Below are 25,880 nucleotides of genomic sequence, written 5' to 3' on the forward strand. Positions count from 1 at the left end.
CTACATTCCTCATTGAGCCAGGGTTCATCACCTCGCTTGATGGTGAAGGATATGCCAGGCCATAAGGTTACAGATTGTGGTGGAATATTATTCTGCTGCTGCTGATGGCCCACAGCACCTTTTGGATGCCCAGTTTTGAGCTGCTAGATCTGTTCTGAATCTATCCCATTTAGCACGGTGGTAGTGTCACACAACACGATGGAGGGTGTCCTCAGTGTGAAGACGGGACTTCGTCTCCACAATGACTGTGTGGCGGTCACTGCTACCAATGCTGTCATGGACAGATGCATCTGCGACAGGTAGATTGGTGAGGACCAGTTCAAGTAGGTTTTTCCCTCGTGTTGGTTCTCTCGTCATCTGCCACAGGCCCAATCTGGGAGCTATGTCCTTCAGAACTCAGCTACTGAGCCAGTCTTGGCGATGGACATTGTCCCCGACCCAGAGTACATTCTGTGCCCTTGCTACTCTCAATGCTTCTTCCAAGTGGTGTTCAACATGGAGGAGTACGGATTCATCAGCTGAGGGAGGGTGGTAGGTGGTAATCAGCAGAAGGTTTCCTTGCCCATGCTTGACCTGAAGCCATGAGACTTCATGGGGTCTGCAGTCAATGTTGAGGACTCCCAGGACCACTCTCTCCCGACTGTATACCACTGTGTCACCACCTCGGGTCCATCTGTCCTGCCGGTGGGACAGGACACACCCAGGGATGGTCATGGAGGAGCCTAGGACATTGGCTGAAAGGTATGATTCTGTGAGTATGACTGTGTCTGCCTGTTGCTTGACTAGTCTGTGGGACAGCTCTCCAAAATTTTGGCACGTCCCCAGATGTTGGTGAGGAGGACTTTGCAAGGTCAACTGGGCGGGTGTGCCGTTGTCGTGTCTGAAGCCGGTGCCGAGGTCAATGCCAGGTGGTCCATCCGGTTTTATTCTTCTTATTGTTTTTCATAGTGGTTTGCTACAACATAATGGCTTGCTGGGCTATTTCAGAGGGCAGTTTAGGGTCAACCACAGGACAGCAGATTTCCTTTCCTAAAGGACATTAGTAAACTAGATGGGGTTTTTACGGCAATCCGATAAGTTTCATGGTCAACATTACAGATACTAGCTTTTTATTCCAGATTTATTGAATTAACTGAATTTAAATTCCCCGGCTGCCGTGGGAAATTCCCCAACTCACGTCTCTGGATCATTAGTCCAGGCCTCTGGATTACTAGTCCAGTAACATTATCTCTGTGCTATCGTTCCCGATATCACCAACACTCAGTTTAGGTTCTGCCAGGACCACTCGACTCCGGACCTCATTACAGCCTTGGTCCAAACATGGACAAAAGAGCTGAACTCCAGGGGTGAGGTGAGAGTGACTGCCGCTGACATCAAGGCAGCATCTGACCGAGTGTGGCACCAAGGAGCCCGAATAATATTGAAGTCAGTGGGAATCAGGGGGAGACCTCTCCACTGGCTGGAGTCATACCTAGCACAAAGGAAGATAGTTGTAGTTGTTGGAGGCCAATCATCTCAGCCTTAGGAGTTCATCAGAGCAGTGTCCTAAGCTCAACCATCTTCAGCTGCTTCAACAATACTTTTCCTCCATCATAAGGTCAGAAGTAGGGACATTTGCTTATGATTGTACAGGATTCAATTCCATTCGCGATTTCTTAGATAATGAAGTAGTCTATGCCCGCATGCAGAAAAACCTGGACAACATCCAGACTTGGGCTGATAAGTGGCAAGTATCATTCGCGTCACACAAATGCCAGTCAATGACTATCTCTAACAAGAGAGCGCCTAACCACCTCCTCTTGCTATTCAATGTCATTACCATTGTTGAATCCCCCACCATCAACATCCAGGGGGTCATCATTGACCAGAAACTTAACTGAACCAGCCACATAAATAGCCACAAGAGCAGGTCAAAGGCTGGGTGTTCTGCAGCAAGTGTCTCACCTCCTGACTCCCAAAAGCCTTTCCACCATCTACAAGGCACAAGTCAGGAATGTGATGGAATACTCTCCACTTGCCTGGATGAGTTTAGTTCCAACAACACTCAAGTAGCTCGACACTATCCAGGACAAAGCAGCTCGCTTGATTGGTACCCCATACGTCACCGTAACCATTCACTCCCTCCATCACCTGTGCACCCTGGCTGCAGTGTGCACCATCTACAAGATGCACTGCAGCAACTTGCTAAGGCTTCTTCAACAGCACCTCCCAAATCCGCAACCTGTACCACCTAGAAGGACAAGGGCAGCAGGTGGTTGGGAACACCATCACGTCCAAGTTTCCCTCCAAGTCACACCATCCTGACTTGGAAATATATTACCCGCTGATCCTTCATTTTCGCTGAATCAAAACCTGGAACTCCCTATCTGAACTCCAGCACTGTGGGAATACTTTCACTACATGGACTGCAGTGGTTCAAGAAGGCGGCTCCCTACCTTCGTTTCAAAGACAATTAGGGATGGGCATTAATGAAGGCCAGTATTAATAATAAATAATAAATAATAAATTTAGAAAAATAATAAAAATGTTGCCCAGGGTTCCAGGTGAACTCTCCTACTCCATTTCCAATAGTGCCAGGGGATCTTTTACATCCACCTGACACAGCAGATGGGGGCTTGGTTTAACATCCTATTCATAAGACAGCATCTGCTACAGTGCAGCACTCACTCAGAACTGTACTGAAGTATCAGCCAAGATTACTGGCTCAAGTCTCTGGCCTTCTGACTCATAGAGGTGAGAGTGCTCCCACATTCTTAATGCCAACAAAGCCATATTGCACAAAGTCATGGTCCTTTTTCATTTACAACAAAAACACACTGATTCAATTCAATACCTAAATGCAAAAAGACTCAATTATTCCCAGGAAAACCCTTTGTGAATATATAAAATCAATGAGAGCAAAATGTCGCTGTATCAGCCATCTTTTTAAGTGACAGGAATGGAAAGAAGCAACTTCTTTGGCGTTCAAAATTCCAGATTAAACATCTAAATTGTCTAAAAAAACAAAATGAACCATGTATAATTTTTCATAGTGGTTTACTCTTTAGGTAGCGTAGATAATGTGGAAAATATCTCCCCATCATTGTTTAAATTATTTAAAAAGAATAACCAAACAGCTTCTGCTGTTTGACACAACAATCATAGCAGGTTATGCACATTTGATGGTTTTATTTTCAACCTTATATTTTGGTTATAACCTTCCATGTTTATTAAACAACATGGTGAAATACTATTCCTCATGCTTATAACTCACCATGATGTAGGAGGCATTAATATAATCGGTTCCTTTTGTCCCAGGTAATGGTGCAAGGCCTACACGAGCTCGTTCAGCTGAAAGATAGCATAACAGCACAAAATAATTCAGGACAGAAGGTTGGTTAAAAAATAACTACATTCCACTTACGCTCACACTACTCCTTCCCAAGAAGCACAGTAATACATAAAAGTTGTTGTACAATGAAACTAGAATTTCATGTTGAAGATTTTTTGTCACGACCACGCAGATTTCAAAATTGACTTTTGCAACGATTATATGGCAGCATTTGGGAAAAACAATGTCAGTTGACAGATTTTCAGCTACTTAATCCACAGAAATCAGGCTTGTACATTTGACATGATAGAATAGGTCTAAGATGCCTTAAAAAATAGATATCTCAAATGTCTTTCTTTTCACTTTCCAGTCAATAATTGTGAAGCCTCACTGCCAATTACAATTCATCTTAAAATATACAAAATAGTTGAATTGCAAATATGTCAGTTTCTCGTCAGCCCCAAAACAGAGGTTAACTTACATGGCACAACTGAGGAGTTTCTGTTCTTCTCTTTATTGCATTCTTTCTGGGCACTGAAGCACTCTATAAATTTTGCATTACACTGAGTTACCAACTGTAAAAAAAAAGGTGAAGTTTATGTCAATTTCTGTCAAGAATCAATATTTATAATAGTACATTTCTTAAATAGGAAAAATTGTTAAAAATGTTTAAAAAATCACATTGGCCCATAATTTGCGGCCCCTACGGGCACGTACGAAAACCCGAAACTTGAGATCTGTCAAGAATTTTCTTGACATATCCAATGCATCCCCGGGAAAAGGGCATCTGCAGGAGGATTACCCAGCGATTGACCGTGAAATTCTTATACCTGTTAAAAGCCTGCCGTTATCAGCGTAAGAGTTTAAATGAGCATAAAAATATATTTTTTTCAATCATTTAAAAATTAAAAAACCTGTGCAATAAGGTACGGTTATTTTTAGCCCGTTTAAAACATTTAACTTTACTTTTCAAAAAATTAAAATTTGGTTAAAATTTTTAATTCAGTGGCATTTTAATTAATTTTAAATATGTAATTTTTTTAAATTTATTTGATGTATGCTTGTATTTTTTGGGTATTCCAACTCATGCTTATGAAGATTCTGTACATACAGAATCCCCAGAAGCACGAATGGGGATTCCCTTCTTTCATTTGTTGGGCCAGCCCATGTGATCCCAGGGGCCCTTGCAAACTGCCTGCGTCCCTGGGATTCGTGGGCTTCTACCCGCGGGTACCCAGAGGCGCCCAGGAGCGCAAGTTGCCGTGGATCCCGAACGATCAGGCCGGTTCGTACATTTTTTGTGCCCACGGGAAGCCTCTGACCGCAAATTCAGGCCCAATATTCCACAAATATATTGTCATGTATTGAAACATAACCCAAATGACAAATATTTAAAGCAGAAGCAATCTTTCCCCCACAATTGTTTAAGTGCTGTTGCAGTCAATTGTTCAATATTCCGAAGTAATAAAAACAGAATTGCCATGAAATTCTCAGGCCTTCGCAACTTTGGTGGGAGATCAGCAGAAACCCACGATAAACTGTGAGGAAATTCATGACAATTATCTTTTAACCCTTAGGAAAGACAACCACGCTGGCTACATTTTAAAGGGGCACTGTCTTCATGAAAGAGTATTTGACAAACATCCTTTTGTTCAACAATGAGAGCAGTTATGCATGCCTTTTTATCATAATGATAGCAGACACAAGCGAAGGAGTGATGCACTTCAACGTAATTTACACTATTCAATTGTGTAAATAAACAAAGCAGGTTTATGAAATACTTGTGAAAACAGCACTTCTTTAAGTGTATTGATAAAAGACAGAGGGCTAGAAATTTTATCATGCAAAGCCTATGTTTAAGGCAGAAAATGGGCAATGAGTGTCCAATAAGTCGTGCAAGTGTGCCAAAAATTTTAAGCAGCTTGAAGGTGATGAAGTTGGCTTTGTGCAAAAGCACAAAGAAGGAGGGAAACTGCAGGAGTCCCGTAGGCTAAATCAAAGAATTTTGCGGGCCAAGCCTCGGACATGAGTGGCTCAGATAGAGCATTAACTGCTGTTTTATCTTTGATGATTCGTTGGCACATCTGACTGCCAATTGCTCTGCCTCAAAGTATCTTTCAAAAAGAATACCAAGCATAAAAAATTGGCTACATGCCCAGGCCAATTGGAACAAGGTGTTGCTTGCTCAGATTGACTTCCTATTTAGCAGTCAAATCTGTGTTCAGCCCAAGCGGACCATATTTAACACTGAAGAACACCATAGCGTGTCAAACCAGCTAAATATTAGCATCAGGTTGCAGCCCTGTTCGAAGGACAAAAATGCAGTAGCATTTAGCCAGAAACTAGAAATCCCCCAGTAAATAGGGCAGATCAAAAGGGCAGGGAAGCCTTTTCCATACCAAATCCTAATATGAAAAAACCATCAGCTAACCAGAGGCTCAAGTACAAGACCTGCTCCGGACACCATGATTTTAAGACAGGTTTTGAGACGACCAAATCTTTCCCAAACATTGTACCCAACTCAATATCCTCCTCAGATGTGTGCAGGTCTCAAGCAGGCAAAGCAGATTTGCTGATCAGTACGTTTGCCGAAAACTCAGTTGCCATCCAAGTTCAAAATTACATCACCATTTAGCAAAATCAAGATTAGGCACAAGGTTAATTCCCTCGATCCCAGGAAAGTTGCAATGACAAAGGCACAGGGGTATATGTTGATCTGAAAATCAACATATTTTTCTTAGTCATCGACTTCAACTGTTTCTGTCAATCAGTGTTGGCACATCCAAGTGAATGACAACCATGTATCATCACCACCATGGTGCCATCATGCACAAATGATGGGATCTTGTATTTGAACATGATTTACATTGCCCATTTGTAAATAAATAGAAAACTGACTCGTCAAATATTTGTGAAGAATCCACCAGTTAGTTGAAAAGGAGGTTCTGACAACACTGTGAAGAAGACATCAAGTCCTCTGGGTGGCGAAGAATGTTGAGTAGTATGCAATCACAAGCCGTCTATAATATAGCTGGAAATTATATGCTCACCCATGTGATTACTGGCATGAATTCTCAGTGTTCATCTTCAGCCCTCAATAGAACTGTTCAATAGCGAGTCTATGGCCTGGAATTTGCAGTTGTAATGACGGTGAAACTGTCAGTGCTTGCCACCATTGCTCTGTGAAACTGACAGCAAGATTTGGCATCCGCACATGAGCAATTAAACGTGGAAATCTGGAAGATGCTGTCAGTGATTCCCCACTGCTTCACAGGGTGCGCTGTTGAAGTCCTCACAAATGGAAATCTTACAAATCACTTGAATTGACGTGAACCTCCACTTTTTACCCTCTATACCCACTGTAAAACCCCCTGAAAAAGTTAAGCCTTGTTGAATGAGGTATAACTGGGTTTTTAAACGGTGTACTAAGTCATAATTACTGTTGAACAACCTCTCTGGCCCTGAAAAACAAATTTTATAATTGTGGAATGTCAAATTTCTCCATGATTATAGAAATTCCCATAGATTTTTAAAGTAATAAAAATGATTATTTTTTTTAAAGTTTGTTTATGATATTTCAGTTTCCACCTTAATCCCATGTGTTTTGGGATTAAATCTTTATTTTGCTCTCTATAAAATGGTTAAAATGTGAAAGATAATCAGTGCTTTTTACATCCTGGCTTGTTGTCTGTAAGAATTCTTCAATATGATTGGTTGCTTAGCCTGCTTGATGATATCACTGTCGCTGAATGCCAGAAATCCGCATACCAGAATGTCAGAATGAAATTAACGTCAGGAAAGGGGAAATCCACGCCACAGAGATTGCTTGATCTTTGTGGGCAGCTTCCTTCAAGGTCAGCGGCGAGGGCTGTCAATTCACGCTGACTGCAATATCCAGGCCTATAGCTCTGTTTGGGATACTGTAGAGGGAACCCATTTTGTGTGGTTGGTAGGTAAAACCTAAAGCCATACAGGGCAGCAAACTTGATGAGGGAGGGCAACTACAAGCTTGATCCCACCTTCCTCAACATCAAATAGATGTGGCTGGCCACCTGCAGGATTGGCTGATTGTGCCAAAATATTACAATATGTTAGCTGATGTTCAGCAATCTGTTTCAATTCAAAAGTTTACACCATATACAGAAGCTGAAATATTGGTCCACCTATCATGTGTTAAACCAAGAATGCTGGAGTACACATTAAGCTTTGTAAAATCTGTAACATGCCTGATGAGACCCCAGGTACAATTCCTCCAAATTATGTTGCCAGGAACCATCAGATTCAATTTTGGGAGACATCTGTCCTCGTCACACCTACCCCTATTATGTAATGAACATACAAAAAAAGTAACTGAATGTAACACCCATTTTCCCACCCTTCGAGCAGGAGAAGGGTACACAGGACTGAGCAGCTATGCCGAGAGGATGAAAAAAAGAGAGGGGAAAACATCAGCTTTACAGCTGCATTCAATTCAAATCAGCTGCAACTCATGATCCCTCATCCAAACTAACAGCAACTTTTAGGGGTTTCTTGTACATTCCTACACATGACAGGACTGAAATAACTGGGTTGGCTATTCAGGTCATAGAAACATAGAAAATAGGAGCAGTAATAGGCCATTCGACCCTGCACTGCCATTCAATATGATCATAGCTGATCCTCTATCTCAACACCATATTCTCGCTTTTCCCCCATACCCCTTGATGCCTTTTGTTTCTAGAAATCGATCTATCTCCCTCTTAAATATATTCAGTGACTTGGCCTCCACAGCCTTCTGTGGTAGAGAATTCCACAGGTTCACCACCCTCCGAGTGAAAACATTTCTCCTCATCTCAGTCCTAAATTTCCTACCCCATATCCTGAGGTCAGTTTGACCTGATGTGACTTTCCAGCCTATTAAAGAGGCTGTCAGATCACTTCAACTGCAGTCAGCTGTGAGAATTGTGTCGATTGGGGTTTGCTTCTTTTCTGTAGAATGGAGAAATCATTCATTTCACATCAGCTCAAACAAAACCTGGCCAACATCAACTAAACTTACACTGGCTTGAATTTGCACTTATCCCAAACTTTCAGTTTGAGCACATCGTCATTGTGCCAAATCCAATGCACTGGGCTTTGATGCTCATTCCAGTATTAATTGACTAAATATACTAAGGTCACTTCTGTTCAGATCCAACCTGGTTCACTACACATTCCATAATTTGAGATGGATTCAAAGAAAATATGTTTTATGTTAAATAGGTTACAAATCTTTTCAACAGAACACAGCATGATTCCATTGTTAATATACATGCATTTGAATATAAATGTATTTTAATATTTATATTGTTAATATAAATGTATTTTAATTATCAGTTTCCTGTGCAGACCTCCATCATTTTTAAGCATTAAAAGTAATAATGGTAATAAATAAAGCAGAATTTCTGCTCAGTAAATTGTATCAAAAAATCAGTCACCAGGTGGAGATATCTTTAGAATGTATAATGGAGAGGCTTTCCATTGGTCCAAATGCATAATACACATTAGAGGTTACTCTTGTGACATCTTTATTCTTATTTAACAGGACATCAGTAAATGTTCTCTATACATTGTCAGAAATAGCAGAATTAGGGCACAGCCATTGATAAATAATTCAGCATTCTGAAACATACTTGTGCTTGCCAGTTAGGAATTTTATTTTACTTGAAACCTATCCAAAAAGTGTGTGTGTGTGTGTGTGTGTGTGTGTGTTTGGGGGGGGGCTGTGGTGGTGGGGGGAAAACAAATGAACATTTTTATCATCCTCCACAATTTTAAGCCTGCTGACTGGTGGAGATTAGCGATCAAAAAGTCCTGAGGCCTGAAGCTCATCCTTGTCTGCTTTCCTTCAGGTGGCCACAGGACCCTTGGTGACCCTGTGGGGGGGGGGGAGCAGAGAGCTCTGGTGCAAGCCCCAGTACCAGGTTTGTTGAAGCGCCCCTCCATTCGGGCACACTGGGCCTACATCTACTGCAGCTGCAGGGTTGGTAATGCTGAGTAATGTTGGGGCAGAGCCGAGGGGGTCGAGACTGAATTCAACAAGCGTCCCTCCCCATTTCTTTTTCATTGCGCCTTAGAACTGAGAATTTCCGAGGTACAACAAAGAGGAAAATCTGCAAAGGCAGGCAAGCCACACGTTTCAACATTTCTGTCAAGGTTGCTTTGCCAAGGAGCTGGGGGCTGGGGCAGAGCTATCATTTCAAAAATTTATTTCTAGCTATTATATGGGAAATGCAATGCCACAAATACTAATTGTCTTCATTCCCACCTCTCAAAATTACCCAGGTGAGATTTAGAATGCACAGCATGGTGAATTACAGGAGAGCAGTACAATATTTTTGAGAAGAAGTTTGATAAATACCAAACATGACAAATCAAAATACACTAGATCCATTACTTACTTTTTTGACATAAATTGTTCTTTGATTAGCTGTGAGTTGAGAAATGATGAGCGCTGTTAAACATACAGCATGAATAATACACATTTTGTATTAGTGTGGGCACAGTCCTGCTATAACATTGAACTGCCAGTTGTTTGAACTTGTTGTAGAATCTGATACAAGAGAACTGAATTATATTAGCTTGGGTATGCAAGAACATTGCAAGGTATTGTATATGCCTAGTAGTTTAATGAAGTGTTGGTCATCAAATATTATGGCTGATAAGACTCAATTTTGCAGATTGCTTCTAAAAAGTACAATAGGAAGCGGTACAGATTCTTCCTTCTGTTGACTCAAGCAACACAAGACTGAGTGATGCATAAATATTGTGACCTTGGGTCAAGAAGAAATACTGGTTTGTACTTTTCATTTTCTAAACATATGATGTAAGCACAACTGTGTTTTTTCTTAAATAAACTTCTAAATAATGCATCCCAAGAAATTATTTATTAGTCTGAGCCATTGTCAAGGTGCAAAATCTAATCTGCTCTTAATGCTCACACTACTCAGAATGCTGAATGAGTTTGAGATTGATCTGAACACATAATGGATTTTCTAAAGTAAGGTCAGAACCATCGGCGTGAAATAAAATTTACTAGAAAATTCAACAAAAATGAAATCTTCCCATTATGGATCAGCAAAGTGGTAATCCGATTGCCAATCCATTTTAGAGTCTGCTTTGCGCACACATAGAGAGCACTTTGGTCTTAAATCAGGAGGGATTTAAAACCAACAGTTATTCTATCTATTGTTCACTTTAAAACTGAATGAGTAAGAGTAAATACTGTCACCATCACCAACACAGAGGACTGCCAAATGATCAAATATGTCTTTGTTGGTTCAGTTTTTTTTTAAAAAGTTCACTACAAGCAGATACTATCTAATGAAGCTGTAACACGTGCAATACCAACATGCTGCACCAGAGTGGTAAGACGCAGGCTTTTGTCTGCAATCTTCAAAAAAAAAAGCCCTCAACCTTAGCCGTGTATCTGTGGGAGGTATCAGTGAAGACCAGGCACTGCCCAGATTGTAGGAGACATTCTTCACTCAGCTCCCAGTGGGTACTGACAGAGCCTAGCATTATGTATGGTACTGCGACACCCAGAAAAGGGAAGGGAGAAAATACCATCAATAAATCTCTAATTATTATTTATAATTTCAGAAATATATATATACACACACAAAAAATAGCAAGTTTAGAAATGATCTAATAAAAGCTTTCCCTCACTAACTTTACAACAATGTTTTTATGACATTTGGTACCATCAAAAGTTTATTTCTTCATCCTAAACTGTATGAAATGATAGAATCGCAGAATGGTTACAGCATAGAAGGAGGCCATTCGGCCCGTCGAACCCGTGCCGGCTCTCTGCAAGAGAACTTCAGCTAGTCACATTCCCTCGCCCTTTCCCCGTAGCCTGCAATTTTTTTTCCTTCAGGTACTTATCCAATTCCCTTTTGAAAGTCACGATTGAATATGCCTCCACCACCCTTTCAGGCAGAGCATTCCAGATCCTAACCACTTGCTGCACAAAAATGTTTTTCCTCATGTCGTCTTTCATTCTTTTTCCAGTCACTTAAATCTGTGTTCTCTGGTTCGCGACCCTTCCGCCAATGGGAACAGTTTCTCTCTACTCTGTCTAGACCCCTCGTGATTTTGAAATTGCCCCTTACGACTAAAGGGATCAAGGGGTCTGGAGAGAAAGCAGGAATGGGGTACTAAAGTTGCATGATCAGCCATGATCATATTGAATGGTGGTGCAGGCTCGAAGGACCGAATGGCCTACTCCTGCACCTATTTTCTATGTTTCTATGTTTCTACCTCTATCAAATCTCCTCTCAACCTTCTCTGCTCTAAGGAGAACAACCCCAGCTTCTCCAGTCTATCCACGTAACTGAAGTCCCTCATCCCTGGAATAATTTTCGTAATTCCTTTCTGCGCCCTCTCGAAGGTCTTCTAACATCTCTAACATCTTTCCTAAAATGCGGTGCCCAGAATTTCTGAAAAATAGTTTCAACTGACAAGATACACGCTTGGCATTACCTTTACCTCATCTTTAAATCACTCCAGATCTAATACGCTTCATATTAATTCATTTATACCCACGTTGGGGAATTACGTTAGAAAATCTGCTAATTTTTAAATTAGTTTCAATTTCAATAAATATTCATTAAGACTAAAAATAAATATCATTTGCATGGTTCAGTTCGGACCATGATGTATTCAGTTATTCATGGGAAATAGCTGAGAGGATAGAAAAAGGAGAAAAACAACCCATATTTCAGGAAACACATGGGGGCCGAAATGCCCCTTTTTATGGGCGCTAATGATTTAATCACCTGGGGGCAGGCGGCGGAAGCAACTCGCCCGGAATTGCCCCTGGGCGAAAACTATTTGTGCTGCGCCCCTTACTTTTCACCCTGGGTGGGGGTGCAATCGCCATGCGCGCCAACTCCTTATCGCCCCACGCCGATCACTTTGCGCCCCCACGAGGGAAATTGCCCCGCGGGCGCGAGACTGGCGTGGGGCGATGCCAACAGCAGCTTCACGGATCGCGAAGCTGTCGTGCCTGGGGCGCCCCGGCCACCCTTAAAGGGGAGGACCTTGCAACACGGCTACCATCTTTTTTTTTGTCGCCCCAACATGCAGCCCGGCACCTGCGCTGGCCTGACTGAAACCCTCTCTGGTGGCCCAGTGGGCACCAGGAAGGTGGCTGCAGAGTTTGCAGGGCCCCACCCCGTTAAAAGGGGAGGGACATTGTGATGCCATCAACCTCGCTAACGGCGCGCCACCGCCCTTCGCAGGCGTATCACGCCTCTGATACCGCCCCGCACATTTTTTTCAGTCAAAGACCCCAATTGAGCGACATTTAGTGGCCCATCTCACCGCACGCTAAATATTCATTTAATTCAAATTGTGCGCCCCAAGTGGGATGGAGGGGCAATTTCGGCCCATGCAGTCTGCCACAGAACATAAAATGGACCAGAGATTCTAGTTGCAGTAACTGACCTTAAACTGTTTCTCGAGCCTCATCTTCCCAGATATACCCGGAATTAAAATGCTGTTGACGTAACTGTGTAGCTGAGTGGCAGGTACTTCTGTCTCCTTCCCATGTATTGCTTCCCGCAAGGCTTCATGGATAAAAATGTACTGTTCCTTAAAGGCAAAGAACACAACATATCGTGTGATACGCATTGAATGGTTTATTTATGTTACTGCAACCGTTACATGCACATGAGGGAAACAAATGTAATTATTTATCTACCTGCAATGGGTAAAAAATAAAATTATGGGGTAGAAATTCATCTGGATCCATTTTCCTCATTGAGGTTGATCCTTGGGACACATCAACATATTCGGCACGAACTGCCGGTGCAGTTCATGTCTCCACAGGCAGGCTTCCCGAGTGAAGACTTCAATTTCAGGCTGCCTGCCTTGCTGGCTGCGGCCCTGAGGTAAGTTTTGGGAGGAGGGTTGGTGCTGGCCATGAGGGTGGGGAGGGCGAGTGTGACTCCTCTGGGGTCAGGGAGTGCTCTTCTCACTCCACAGGAATGTTTTTTTTAAAATAAACACTTTATTCACACCAACCTTTGGTTGGCAGCCACTGTAGATCCGCCTCGCCCATCGCTGACATATTTCTAAAAGTGGTCCTCAACAGGCATTAGGCTGCTTATTTACATATTCAAGGGACCTAGAACCTGGGAATTTAGCAGTGGGACCAAGGCCTGTGCAGGTTATCACAGACCATCCCACTGCTAAATTGGTTTACTTTGTACCCGTTATTCGGGCGTAAAACATGCACAATGCATACCAATCTCTATCTCTATTTAGTTTCCAGGAACCAATGGAAAAATATTTACTTCAGTCCCTCAAAACTTGTTTCCACTAATGAGCACATCCAATCACTGCTCCAACAGTGAAACCATGAACTTACCTTGAGCAGCACCATGAGAGATTATTTCTGCACGTGTTTAGTTTTTTTTCTTCGTACATGGGATGTGGGCGTCACTGGCAAAGCCAGCATTTACTGGCCATCCCTAATTGCCCTTGAGCAGGTGATGTGAGCCGCCTTCTTGAACCGCTGCAGTCCTTGGGATGAAGGTACTCCCACAGTGCTGTTAGAGAGGAAGTTCTAGGATTTTGACCCAGCGACGATGAAGGAACGGCAATAATACTTCCAAGTCGGGATAGTGTGTGACTTGGAGGGGAACTTGGAGGTGGTGGTGTTCTCTTGTCCTTCTCAGTGGTACTGGTCACGGGTTTGGGAGGTGCTGTCGAAGAAGCCTTGGCAAGTTGCTGCAGTGCATCTTGTAGATGGTACACACTGCAGCCACGGTGCGCCGGTGGTGGAGGGAGTGGATGTTTAAGGTGGTGGATGGGGTGCCAATCACGTGGGTTGCTTTATCCTGGATGGTGTCAAGCTTCTTGAGTGTTATTGGAGTTGCACTCATCCAGGTAAGTGGAGAGAATTCCATCACACTTCTGACTTGTGCATTGTAGATGGTGGAAAGGCTTTGGGGAGTCAGGAGGTGAGACACTCGCCGCAGAATACCCAGCCTCTGATCTGCCCTTGTAGCCACAGTATTCATGTGGCTGGTCCAGTTAAGTTTCCTGTCAATGGTGACCCCCAGGATGTTGATGGTGGGGGATTCGGCAATGCTGTTGAATATCATGGGACGGTGGTTAGACTCTCACTTGTTGGAGATATTCATTTCCTGGCACTTGAGTGGTGTGAATGTTACTTGCCACTTCGTGCGTGCAGATCTCCTTCCTAATGTCAGACTTGGTTACATATGCAAAATAGTCTTAAAATGTTTGTTGCTTGTGACCTGGGCAGTTCTAACTTCCAATCTGGAAATGATGAGCACATTCCAATCTCCAAAGTTCCTTTCCCAAACAGCAATTCAACTCTGACTAGGCTGAGCATAGGGTTTACTTAACACAATTCGAATTGCTGCCTTGAAGGATCACTGCCGTAGAACAATAATACATTATGCATTAAATCATGCAGCATTCCTATCCTTATAAAACGGCATATCCAATTGACAACCCTCAGCAATGCCAAAGGAGGTCTGCCAGTGTGTGTGTGAGGGGACGGGGGACGGGGGAGGAAACAGGGGGAACGGGACGGGGGGGAGTGATGCATCCATTAGACTCTGTTACAGATTCAAAACAATCTTTTTAATAAAAGCCATGGATTTCATCCTGGGTACTGTACCAGAGACTGAAATTTACAAGCAATTTATCAACCTTGAATTCACCTCAAGAATTAAAACATTTCTAACATGTAATATGTGTCTTGTTAAAATGCACTGGTTAAGGCACAAGGTCCATAAATTTGAACCTACAGGAGGCAGTGTGTCCACAGAATCACTTGGGTAGCTTCAGGTGGACAACTCAGTTGGAACAAGACAAACGGAGGAATTGAGGACAATGTAAATTTAATGCACCCCTTAAAGTCAAAAACAGCTTCTAAAAAACTATGCAAATAAAACCCGCATGAAGCTTGTATTTGAGTTGAATGACTTGCCCCTCCCATAGATACCTGATAAAGCCGGCACAACAACTTGTAGTTATATCGTGCATTTAACATCGAAAAATGTTCCAGGGTCATTCACAGAGGCATAAGGGGGAAAACATCTATATTCTGGAACTTATGCAACAAGACAGGTTGTCCCACTTTCTTTGACTGGTTCTAGTTTTTAATCCCATATGCACTGTCACAAAAACACAAAAGCCAGTAGCATAGAAAAATGACTTACTTTTATCACAACCATTAACCTATCTATATCTGATGTGTTCCATCTATTTTGAGTTTTGGAATTAGGGGTGTCATCCTTTGTGGAATGACACCAGTACACTTGTCAGTATGCATTATAAGCCAATTATAAACAATTTCTCTCACCACCCACACAAAAAGAGAATTTAGTATTCTGCGAAAAATATCAGCCACATATCAAGCCTCAAGTCTAAATATAAGGACTGTTTTTGAAACTGGTCCTGAAGGTGCAAACCATTACTTACAAACTGTGCCAAGAGTTATCTTGGTAACTCTGCCCAATTTTAACCTGGAATCACCATGTACTCGGTGTCACTTATATTTGGTATTTACCTCTGTCTGGACGAGATAGTTCCTCTGAGTCCTGATGTGTTTGAGAAAACCTAGTACATTAACTGTGCTTTTGTCTTTTATCTGTTTCAGCATGCTGTCAAGCACAATGTATGTTCCAGTTCTGCCAACACCAGCACTAAATAGAGGGTGAAAAGAACAAGGAAACTATAAACGAGCCCAGCAAGAACCATTGAAAAATATAATCTATCTACAAGATCAAATGTCAACTGTGTTGATTAAATTACTATGCATGTCCACTTAAAGGATTTTTGGTAATTCTACAGAAACACTTCACTAAATAATAAATGTTTTTAAAATTCATTAATAAGTGGTTCAATGTATGATGTTTAATTGAAAACGTTAATGTAATTATTGACAAAAGCTATCTTGGCTTCGGAAGTTATCATGGTAAGTCAGAAATAATTACACACAGCTGTGTGACCAAGTTACTTAACAGTTATTTCTCCCAGGATATGCCACACTTCATTTTTTTTCCCATTTTTCTCCTCTTCCACTTATCCCGTGTCATGCAGGTCCTGTGAATGGGCCTCTCCCAGGCCACAATCAATGTTACTCTTGAGCTGGCCACAGGTAGCAATTGAGAATTCCCCAGTGACAACTGGGCCACCATTCCCCCTTGCCGCCCCTCCTGCCGCCCCTCTTCCCCCCCCCGCCCCCCAAACCATGTGCAAACTCTTGCCTCCACACTGTGAGGTAGACAAGATCAGCAAATCAGCAAAGTGGGGACTGAACCAGCGTCCCATCATTCAGTCGCTTAGTAAGTCTGCTAACTATCTGTGCCACCCACCTTTCATTTTCTTCTGCATTGCCCTTATTACCGTATATACTCGCGTATCATGCGACTTTTGAAGACCTAAATTGTAACCTAAATTTGGGGGGTCGCATGATACGCGAGATACAAAATTTGCGGGTGTGAAGTGCTGGCCAAGATTAGGCTGTTAGGCTGTTAAGCAGACCGTATCCACGCTGAATCTCGGCAGGTATCTCCTGGGCTGGATTGCAGCCTCGATTGTCACTTGTACTGTATCTTTGCTGTGGTCTAGAGATCGCCACCCACAACTCCCTCTGAAGTTTGCTGCATTATTAGAGGCTTTAACAATCAAATCTCCATCTATCTCAGCCCATGCTTCTTTTACCCACAAACACAGTAGAGGCAAATCCGGAGCCTTCATATTCCCTCCCTTCGTAAATGATTTCTCTCCTTCCATCATCCAGTCATTCCATTTCTTTCTTATATTGTCTTTAAATGGCTTATTAATGGATACGTCAAGTGGCTGCACGACGCTAGTCAAGCCAGCTGGAATGATTGCTGTATCGGTGTTCGATTCGCAAACAGCTTTCACAACAGAATCCACTCGATGTTTCATGATTCGGTTGTTAAGGTCTATATTCGATCGTTGTTATGTGTTAGGGTACTTGTTACGTGTTGGGTACTTGTTAAACTTGTTTGAAAGCCTAGCCTAGTGGCATTTGGTATCTCAAAAAAGTGACTCGCATGATACATGAGATATATGATAAAATCATGTTTTGGGGACGAAAATTTAGGGGTCGCATGATACGTGAGATCGTAGGATACGCGAGTATATACGGTATATTGTTGGCCTGGAGTTTCTGCTCAGGACGCAATCAGGAAAATGCGCCTGTAATGTGCTGGACACTGCGCCAGTTTTGTCGAGGTGAAGTCACGCTGAAGTTTCCACTCAATCTTATTTGCATAAGCCCAAATGTAAAATCTCCCATGAATCAGCACAATCAAACAATGTTTTTGATTGTAATTGGTTATTGACTGGAACAATGGGGCCTCAAGATTACTGAATTAAACTAAAAATTTGTTCAAGTAATTGCTGGAGCTGAAGAAACAGGCCAATTAGTGGTTTCAATTGATTGATGGTTACAGTTCTTACGTACCAAGTGTGGATCAATTGACTAAATTTTAAGTAATTTAAAGTAATTGTAGCATCAGTTTGAGAAGCAGACCTGATTGAGGCTTCAATTGACTGCTGGACACTGCAGCGGAATGTCATTAACAAAGAATTAAATGTGACTACGGGTGTCCGTGCGCCCAAATTTCTTGCCGCAATGTTATGAACACCCCCGATCAGGTGCAATGGCGGAAACTCGCCATGCCGACCTGGGAGCGTGACTAGTTTTGTGAGCGGGGACTGCATCAGGCGAATTGACTTTTGAACCAGTGTAAAAGATTGTGGAAACTCGAGCGTAAGTGGTTATAGGCGTAAGTCACTTGTGTTTTAAATTGCGCGATCCTTTGCGCTATTTCAGTCGATTGCGCCCAGATTTCGCTGACATCTGGGTGGAAAACATGCAGAAACTCCAGCACATTATTGTTGCAAACAGAATGATGGATGACCCTGCAACCTGAAAATGTATTTAGTACAAGGAACTGAACCAAATGCAGTGCAATGCACAATTAGATTTCCTTCAAACCTTTGAGGAAAGATAAAATGTCCATGTACCTGCAATGTACCAGCACTGGTCCCATGTCTGCTGTCTGAGCTGCAGATGATTTTCTTACAAAGGTGAGTACAGGAAGTGCATACTCTGGTACCCCCATATCAGGCCACTGTGTATAGTGATATTGGATAACTATTCGTTCATTCTGACGTCCCTTGGGGTTTCCTTTTTGACCCTGTAAACACAGTTTACCAGCATTAGTGAATATGTAATACTTTATTTGGAGGATGACGGGCAAATCTCAAACTGTGCCAATGAGAACCACAGTCGTACATCACTGCCAGACTCTATACCCGTGTGTAATAGTCACTTCTGCAATATATAGGTTACAATATGTAATTATCTTACAGAACTAAAAAAAGAGCAGAGAAAATTTGGAACGACTTCAGAAAAGTATGAATAAATCCAAATTAAAACAACACTTACTTCTACTTAACGTGATAAGGACCCTAATATCAGATGAAGCGGATCACTTCGCAAATTCACTTATTGTTCAAGTGACAATTCAGAATTGAATGATGATGAAATCAATGCCATCTTTGTTCCAAATTGTGTGCCCTCTCACATCTGAATGCCTGTTAGCAGACAAAATCTTGATTTTTGTCACCTCTCTTCCCCTGGTCGCTCAGGTCACACAGCATTCTCTGTGTGAGGGGAAGAGGTGATTGCAGGAAACAGTCCTCTAATAGTGCTCTACATCTGCCAACAAAGTGCGAGTGTAGTGGACCCCCAATTGATTTGTTTGATTTCTACATGTCTGCAGGGCCGAGGCTGGGAAATTCAGCATGTGATGAATCGGGGAGCTATCGCCAGAAAATGACTTTCTTCCAGTTCTCAAAGTAGTGAGTAAGTGCTTCAGCACTTGGACCTATCTCTCCCTCCATCAAGAGAAAGTTTGAGCAGAAAATTATACACTTCGGGAGGCAAACCGAAACATGAAAGATCAACATTTCCAGTTCCTGTTCTCATTATCTATGGTACCAACAACCAAGATTCTGATCCTTGTATGTTAATGGTGGGCAGCCACTGTATGGATGTTTGAATGCACACATTCAATTCTCTAGTTAGTGCTGGATGAGACAGTTAAATAGCCTCATTACAGGAAATGGAGGATGGTTCTTCCAATGCCCTCTTGTGCATCGTGTCCTAAAATATATTTCCCATAACTTTATTTCCAAGTGCAAAAATGTCTTTCATTTAATTTATGGCAAAACATGTTCAAGTGAAAATAAAAGCTCTTATGGCCCTATTCAAAGAGCAGGGTTAGTTCTCCTGATGTCCTTGCCAACATTTATCCCTTTACCAACACCATTAAAAAGATTAATTTGTTTGTTACCTCATTACTGTTTGTGGGACCTTGTAGTACATAAATTGGTTGCCGCATTTCCCTACATTACATCAGTGACTACACTTCAAAAGTAATTCATTGGCTGTGATGCGTTTTAAGATGTCCCGAGGACATGAAAAGCAATATATAAATAAAAGTTAGTTCTTTCTTTCACATTTGTTCCCAATTGTGCCATGCCTGGAATTCTTAATCTCTGTGTAAGAAGTATAAACAAGCTTGATACACACTAATTTCTACACTTACCTTTTTAACTTTCGTGTTCCGTATGGTGAAGCGACGCACAGTGCAACATGCCCGGACTTTTGTGCTCTTCAAGGTGACAATAATGTTGCCGTACTCTTCATTGTTCTCACTTGGCCAGTACTGATCACATTTTCGCTGAAACACAAGAAATAAAGAGGTTTCATCCCATCCAGAAAATGTAACAATATACTATATAAGTCAAAATGCAATGCAAATAAGAGGTCGTGGCAGTCATATTCAATCTTCCAATACTCAATTTAATGTCCATTACTGAACTGACTTGGCACTTTGTCGCTTCATAGTACAAACTGTATTGATAAGTTTGATATGATAAATTAAAAACAAAAATAAAAAAGATCACTTACTCTTCCTTTTTCCACTAAATTTGTAATCATGACAATGATTCCTGTATTCTGTTCCCAGATCATTCTCCAAAAATCTTCAAATGTAGGCTTAAGGGGTCCCTGTGTAGCTATATAGGCTTTTGACTTGTTGTAGCCCTGTGGAGGGGAGGAACAACAAAATTTAAAAAAAAACTTTGATGCAATACTCCAAAAATTCAAACACTCTGAAAATATAAAATTCATAATTGCCTTTTTTTAAGCTGTGACGGCTTTGACATTCTGCTGGCATTAACACGTCGTTATTTCCCCAGCAAACTCAGCCATTATTTCACTATCCATGTAGTTACTCTGCACTACTATGAAGATTCAATGCTTCAGATATCACATACTCCATATCATACATTTGTCAAGTTTGTTTTAATCCATATCCTTTATTCTGTTAGAACAGAAGATTCTGCTAATTTTTAAAAATTATGTTTTATTCTTATTTTTGTGCTCGAGGTAGAGCACTTTTGTCACTCATTGTTAATTTCAAGCAATCTGAGGTCAGTTACAGCAGTCAGATACAAAGCTTTACTCTACTCAATGTGCCATTGACCCAAATTCAAAGATGCTCACGTACTGCACGAATATTATTTTTTTTCATTTCAAACACCAGCCATGCCTCTATAAAACAGATTGTCAGATTAGTGAAAATTTGTGAGCAGACATGTGCTGGGATGTACATCCGCTAGAAACTGGATTGTGACTGTTCAACCTGATTTTACCTCGACTTATTATGAGAGAGAAAGACAGTGAGAGAGAGCGAGAGAGAGATAAATACTGACTTAATTGTCCACGTCTGGGCTGGATTTAAGCCCAGGTCTTAGAAATGAGACAACAGTATACAAATCCATGATCCAGCCAGTCTCCAATTCAATTCTGGAATTCTTTGAATTGAACGACCATGACAAATGAGAGAAATACAGTATATATAAAAGAATGACTTACATCAACATAATTGGCATTGATGTAGTCACTGTGCTTTGAATCCTTTCCTGGTATTGGCCTTAGCTTAACTCTACTGTGATCATCTGGAGAAAGAGAAATATTAATCCACAGGAAAAATCACCTTTATCTGCACAGTTCATTTCAAACATTACTTCACCAATGTAAAACCATGGCAAATATTCAACAAATGAAACAGTACACTGTAAACCTGTATCAAAGGCAATCACTGCCGAGTGAGATAATTTACAACAGCTACAACTACTACTTAGGGTTGAATAATCATTTCCAGAAGCATTTTCAATTGAAAAATAAGCTTGATTAAACAACCCCATGCTTTTTATACATGCTGTATTCCTTCACTGTCCTACGTGGGGGAATCTCAGTGCGATATACTTGAAAGACTAACTTAGACATTAATATATTAGAATGTAGCATAGTCTTACATGCTACAATGTTGATGTATCGGTTTTTGTGCTTGTTATCTGGATGGTTGGAATGCTCTGATGTGATGGTCATATCAGCTGTACAACGTTGCACTTCCTGTAAATCGCAAAAGGAGGAAAACTTCATTGGTTTCCTATTTCTAAACATACTTACTACATGCAATAGTTAGATGCGCCACAAATTCATTTTATGTACACAGATGATACAAGTGAATATTTGATTATAGAACTATATAATTCAGGCTTTTTAAAGATGCAGATATTTGATCTTAAATAACAGAAAATTATCTGGTATTTAATTATGGTTCAAAATGGAAATCAAATTCACATGAAGGCTCAGCGCATTTACCCAGTCAGTTGCTGAGCTATACAGACTAGGAGATTGCCGCTTGGATTCCCAGTCTGTATCTGTCCTGACTGCTGTTCGCAACTAGAGAAGCAGTCGGAACACTACAACTGGTCTCCGTGCCCTTGGACTCGGGAGAGCAAAATAATTTAGGCTTCTTCTCCTGATTGCTATCCAGCACTTCCTGTTGGAAGTCTCATCCAGGATCATCTGGTTCAGTTGAAATACCTGCTGTGTTTGAAAAGTAGATCGCTTAGCTGAGGCACCGAAGGGCATTGTACACAAAGAAGCACTTTTAGAAGAGGGAAAGGATTAAAATTAGCGAAAAAAATAAAAGGAAATGAAAAGTGCTTCACTTCCTCTGCAAGAAAAAGGTTATCAAAAAAGTTGCAGATCGTATTCAAAGAGCAGGTAAATATATATAAATTTAAAGGGCCGTATGTTCTCGTTCTGAAGTGTTCAATAGTTGTAAATGCAATGGGGTAGATTTTCATCTTTACTGCCTGGTCATTAAGCATCGCTGGGGATGAGTACAGAACAGAAAATCTGCCGGGTAGATCACAATCTTATAACAGAACCTTACCTGATTTTCATTCCAATTAAATGAATGGAAGGAAAATCCAACAGATTCTGTTGGGGGTGTGCGACCACACTGACAGATTTTCCTTTCTCTACTCCACCCAAGCAATATTAACGTCTAGGTGGTAGAGGCAAAAATCGGCTTGAATATGATTGTATATTTTGGTGCCTGAATGAATCATTAAGTTTTTCTGCACTTTTGACATGATTCAATTTAAATATTATTTAGGGAGTTATGTGTGCAATCATAAATGAGCACATTGCAATTCTATTTGGCTTTGTGTTAAAAAATCTGACTAAATCTTTAACTCCATGTTTATGGGGAAAATATGTAGGTACGGTCTACAGCTCATCAAATATTGGAAGATGCCAAGAGACGGAAGAAATTGCTTTGTTCGAGTTCACTGAGATTCCAATAAACATTTTCAGGTTACTAAGATGTCACCGTATTGCTGAAGGACAAATCATTAACAAACACGTGGCTAGATTAGCAAATTACAATAAAAATCCTAGGTGATTAGGGCAGCTATTCACTTGTCATGGTTTTCAGCTGAATTGGCGATATGCTCAGTTCAAAATGCCCATTTTTGAAAGGCGACCAGGGTATGATGAAGGAAAAGGAACAGGAAATTTAAACAAAACCAAGTTAGCCTTATTGAAGGTATCAGTAAATGTTAATATCCAGATGAACAGCATAACAAATCTCTCTTTCCTTTGCAGCAGAGTGAACTGAAATGATCAACACTAAATAATGTAAAGATGTGCAATTACTCCACAACTTGATTTAGATCTGATGATGCTTCAGTGGAATTCAATAGATGTATAACTCATTTGACAAGAAATTTTATGCTTGGATCAAGGCTGCTACACAGCTCGAGCAGATGCGGATGATCTCTTACGAATTGTATGCTTTATGTAGGACTAATCTCAGAATGGGTATGTATTTCTCCAGATTCTTACCGCCCGATTCCCTTCCTCTACTAAAGGTGCTGTTTCAGCAGCTGTCTGGTATTTCACCCAAATGACAATGCGAGAGCCTAGACAGTGGCAGTTTGCCAGGCTATTCAACTGTAGGGAGCATCACAGCAGAGCCCACTCCTCACCTCACTTCTACAGACATGGACTTGCCAGCAGGGTTTCACAGGATAGCAATCAGGAGTGGTAATGTTAGCTAGTTTTCCACTTTCCAGCATGGGGATGCTAGCTTTAGCTTCTGAATGAGGAAAAAACTCTGCTGGGAAGAATGAACATATAATGAACTCGCTGCTAAACCCAAAAACTTCCTGGTTCATTTTTTTAAATTCATTCTCAGGATATTGACGTCACCCCTCCCTTGTTGGCCTAAGAAGGAGGTGATGCGCCTTTTTCATGACGCAACTAAGTGGCTTGCTCGGCCAGTTCAGAGGGCAGTTAAGAGTCAAACATGTAGATGTGGGACTGGAGTCATGTATAGGCCAGACCCGATAAGGGCTGGCTATTTCCTTGCATAGAGGACATTAGTGAACCAGTTGGGCTTTTACTGTAATCATAAAGCTTCATGGTCACTTATACCAGCTTTTTATTTATAGATTTAAAAAAAACTGAATTCAAATTCTCAAACTACCATGGGATTTGAACTCACCTGGATTATTAGTCCAGCAACAGAACTAATATACCACCGTACCTCCTCACTATCACACTGGGCAGTGCATTTATCAAACAATTCACAGGGGAGTTCAGTTTTTATTCTTCCTCCAGTTTGGCCAATTTTGTTTCCTCCCCTCTCCTCCTTTGAAAATGACTCCTTGCAAGGGTAAGGTTTGTGGAGCACCAGCACCAGTAGGAACTTTAATCAAGAAGGAATTTTTCATATGAGAGCTCAGATAGTGAATGACACACGCCTGTTTTATCATGGGGTGTCACATCCAAACCTGATCCTACCCTGTCTCAATCTCCTTCATCATCATCACAGGCAGTCCCTCGAAATCGAGGAAGACTTGCTTCCACTCTAAAAGTGAGTTCTCAGGTTTCTGTACAGTCCAATACGGGAATTGCAATATCTGTCACAGGTGGGACACAGTCACTGAAGGAAAGGGTGGGTGGGGAGTCTGGTGTGCAGCACGCTGCTTCCGCTGCCTGTGTTTGGTTTCTGCACGCTCTTGCCGATGAGACTCGAGGTGCTCAGCACCCTCCCGGATGCTCTTCCTCCACTTAGAGTGGTCTTGCACCAGGGATTCCCAGATGCCAGTGGGGATGTTGGACTTTATCAAGGAGGCTTTGAGGGTGTCCTTGAAATGGTTTGTCTGCCCACCTGGGGCTCACTTGCCATGTAGGAGTTCCGAGTAGAGCGCTTGCTTTGGGAATCTCGTGTCAGGCATGCGGACGATGTGGCCCACCCAACGGTGCTGGTCGCGTATGGTCAGTGCTTCGATGCTGGCCGGAGCGAGAACTCTGACGTTGGTGCGTCTATCCTCCCAGTGGATTTGCAAGATCTTGCGGAGGCAGCGCTGGTGGTATTTCTCCAGCGCTTTGAGGTGTTTACTATATATAGTCCACATCTCTGAGCCATAAAGGAGGGTGGGAATCACTACTGCCCTGTAGACTATAACCTTGGTGCCAGATTTGAGGTCCTGGTCTTCAAACACTCTCTTCCTTAGGCAACTGTAGGCTGCGCTGGCACAGTGAAAGTGGCGTTGGATCTCGTCGTCGATAACTGCCCTTGCTGATAGTAGGCTCCCGAGGTATGGAAAATGGTCCACATTGTCCAAGGCCGCGCCGTGGATTTTAATGACACGTGCACTCTCAGCAGGGATTATTAAATAGTTATCAAGAACGGGAGGAGCCTTAGATGATCTTCCTCTCCCTAGCCCAGGGGCACGGAGACCAATCCCAGCATCCCTACCACTAACTCAGCACAAGCTAGGGATTTCGACTGAGTCCTTCTTGCTCTGTCTGGTTCAGCTACTCACTGATTTAAACCAGCTGATCCATTGAAGGAACTCAGTCTATCTAGATTCTTTCGTAACAGAGTCACTATTCCACGCAGTTACAAATATGGTTCACTGCAAAGTAAGACATCTCATTTAGTAAAAATACCCAGTTATAAACTTGTTTGTGCTGCTATTTACTGCTTTAGTTCATCAGTATTTTTATTTAGACTATTTATATAAATTTATATATATATATATATATATATATAAATGTGTGTGTGTGATGATGATGATGAATATAATA

General features: G+C 41.7%; 1 protein-coding gene across 1 annotated transcript in view; it reads right to left on the reverse strand.

The window, feature by feature from the left end:
* LOC139276752 (receptor-type tyrosine-protein phosphatase gamma-like) overlaps positions 1-25,880 on the reverse strand; it is an 824,375-nt gene that overhangs the window by 31,619 nt on the left and 766,876 nt on the right. Inside the window, exons 16-24 of the mRNA XM_070894762.1 lie at positions 21,743-21,839; positions 21,300-21,382; positions 20,331-20,465; positions 19,966-20,100; positions 18,377-18,549; positions 15,882-16,017; positions 12,779-12,925; positions 3,792-3,885; positions 3,254-3,330 (exon numbers count right to left, since the gene is read on the reverse strand). Of these exons, the coding sequence (XP_070750863.1) occupies positions 3,254-3,330; positions 3,792-3,885; positions 12,779-12,925; positions 15,882-16,017; positions 18,377-18,549; positions 19,966-20,100; positions 20,331-20,465; positions 21,300-21,382; positions 21,743-21,839 (1,077 nt within the window). The remainder of the gene's footprint in view (positions 1-3,253; positions 3,331-3,791; positions 3,886-12,778; positions 12,926-15,881; positions 16,018-18,376; positions 18,550-19,965; positions 20,101-20,330; positions 20,466-21,299; positions 21,383-21,742; positions 21,840-25,880) is intronic.

The sequence above is a fragment of the Pristiophorus japonicus genome, chromosome 12, assembly GCF_044704955.1.
Source record: "Pristiophorus japonicus isolate sPriJap1 chromosome 12, sPriJap1.hap1, whole genome shotgun sequence".
NCBI lineage: Eukaryota > Metazoa > Chordata > Chondrichthyes > Pristiophoridae > Pristiophorus > Pristiophorus japonicus.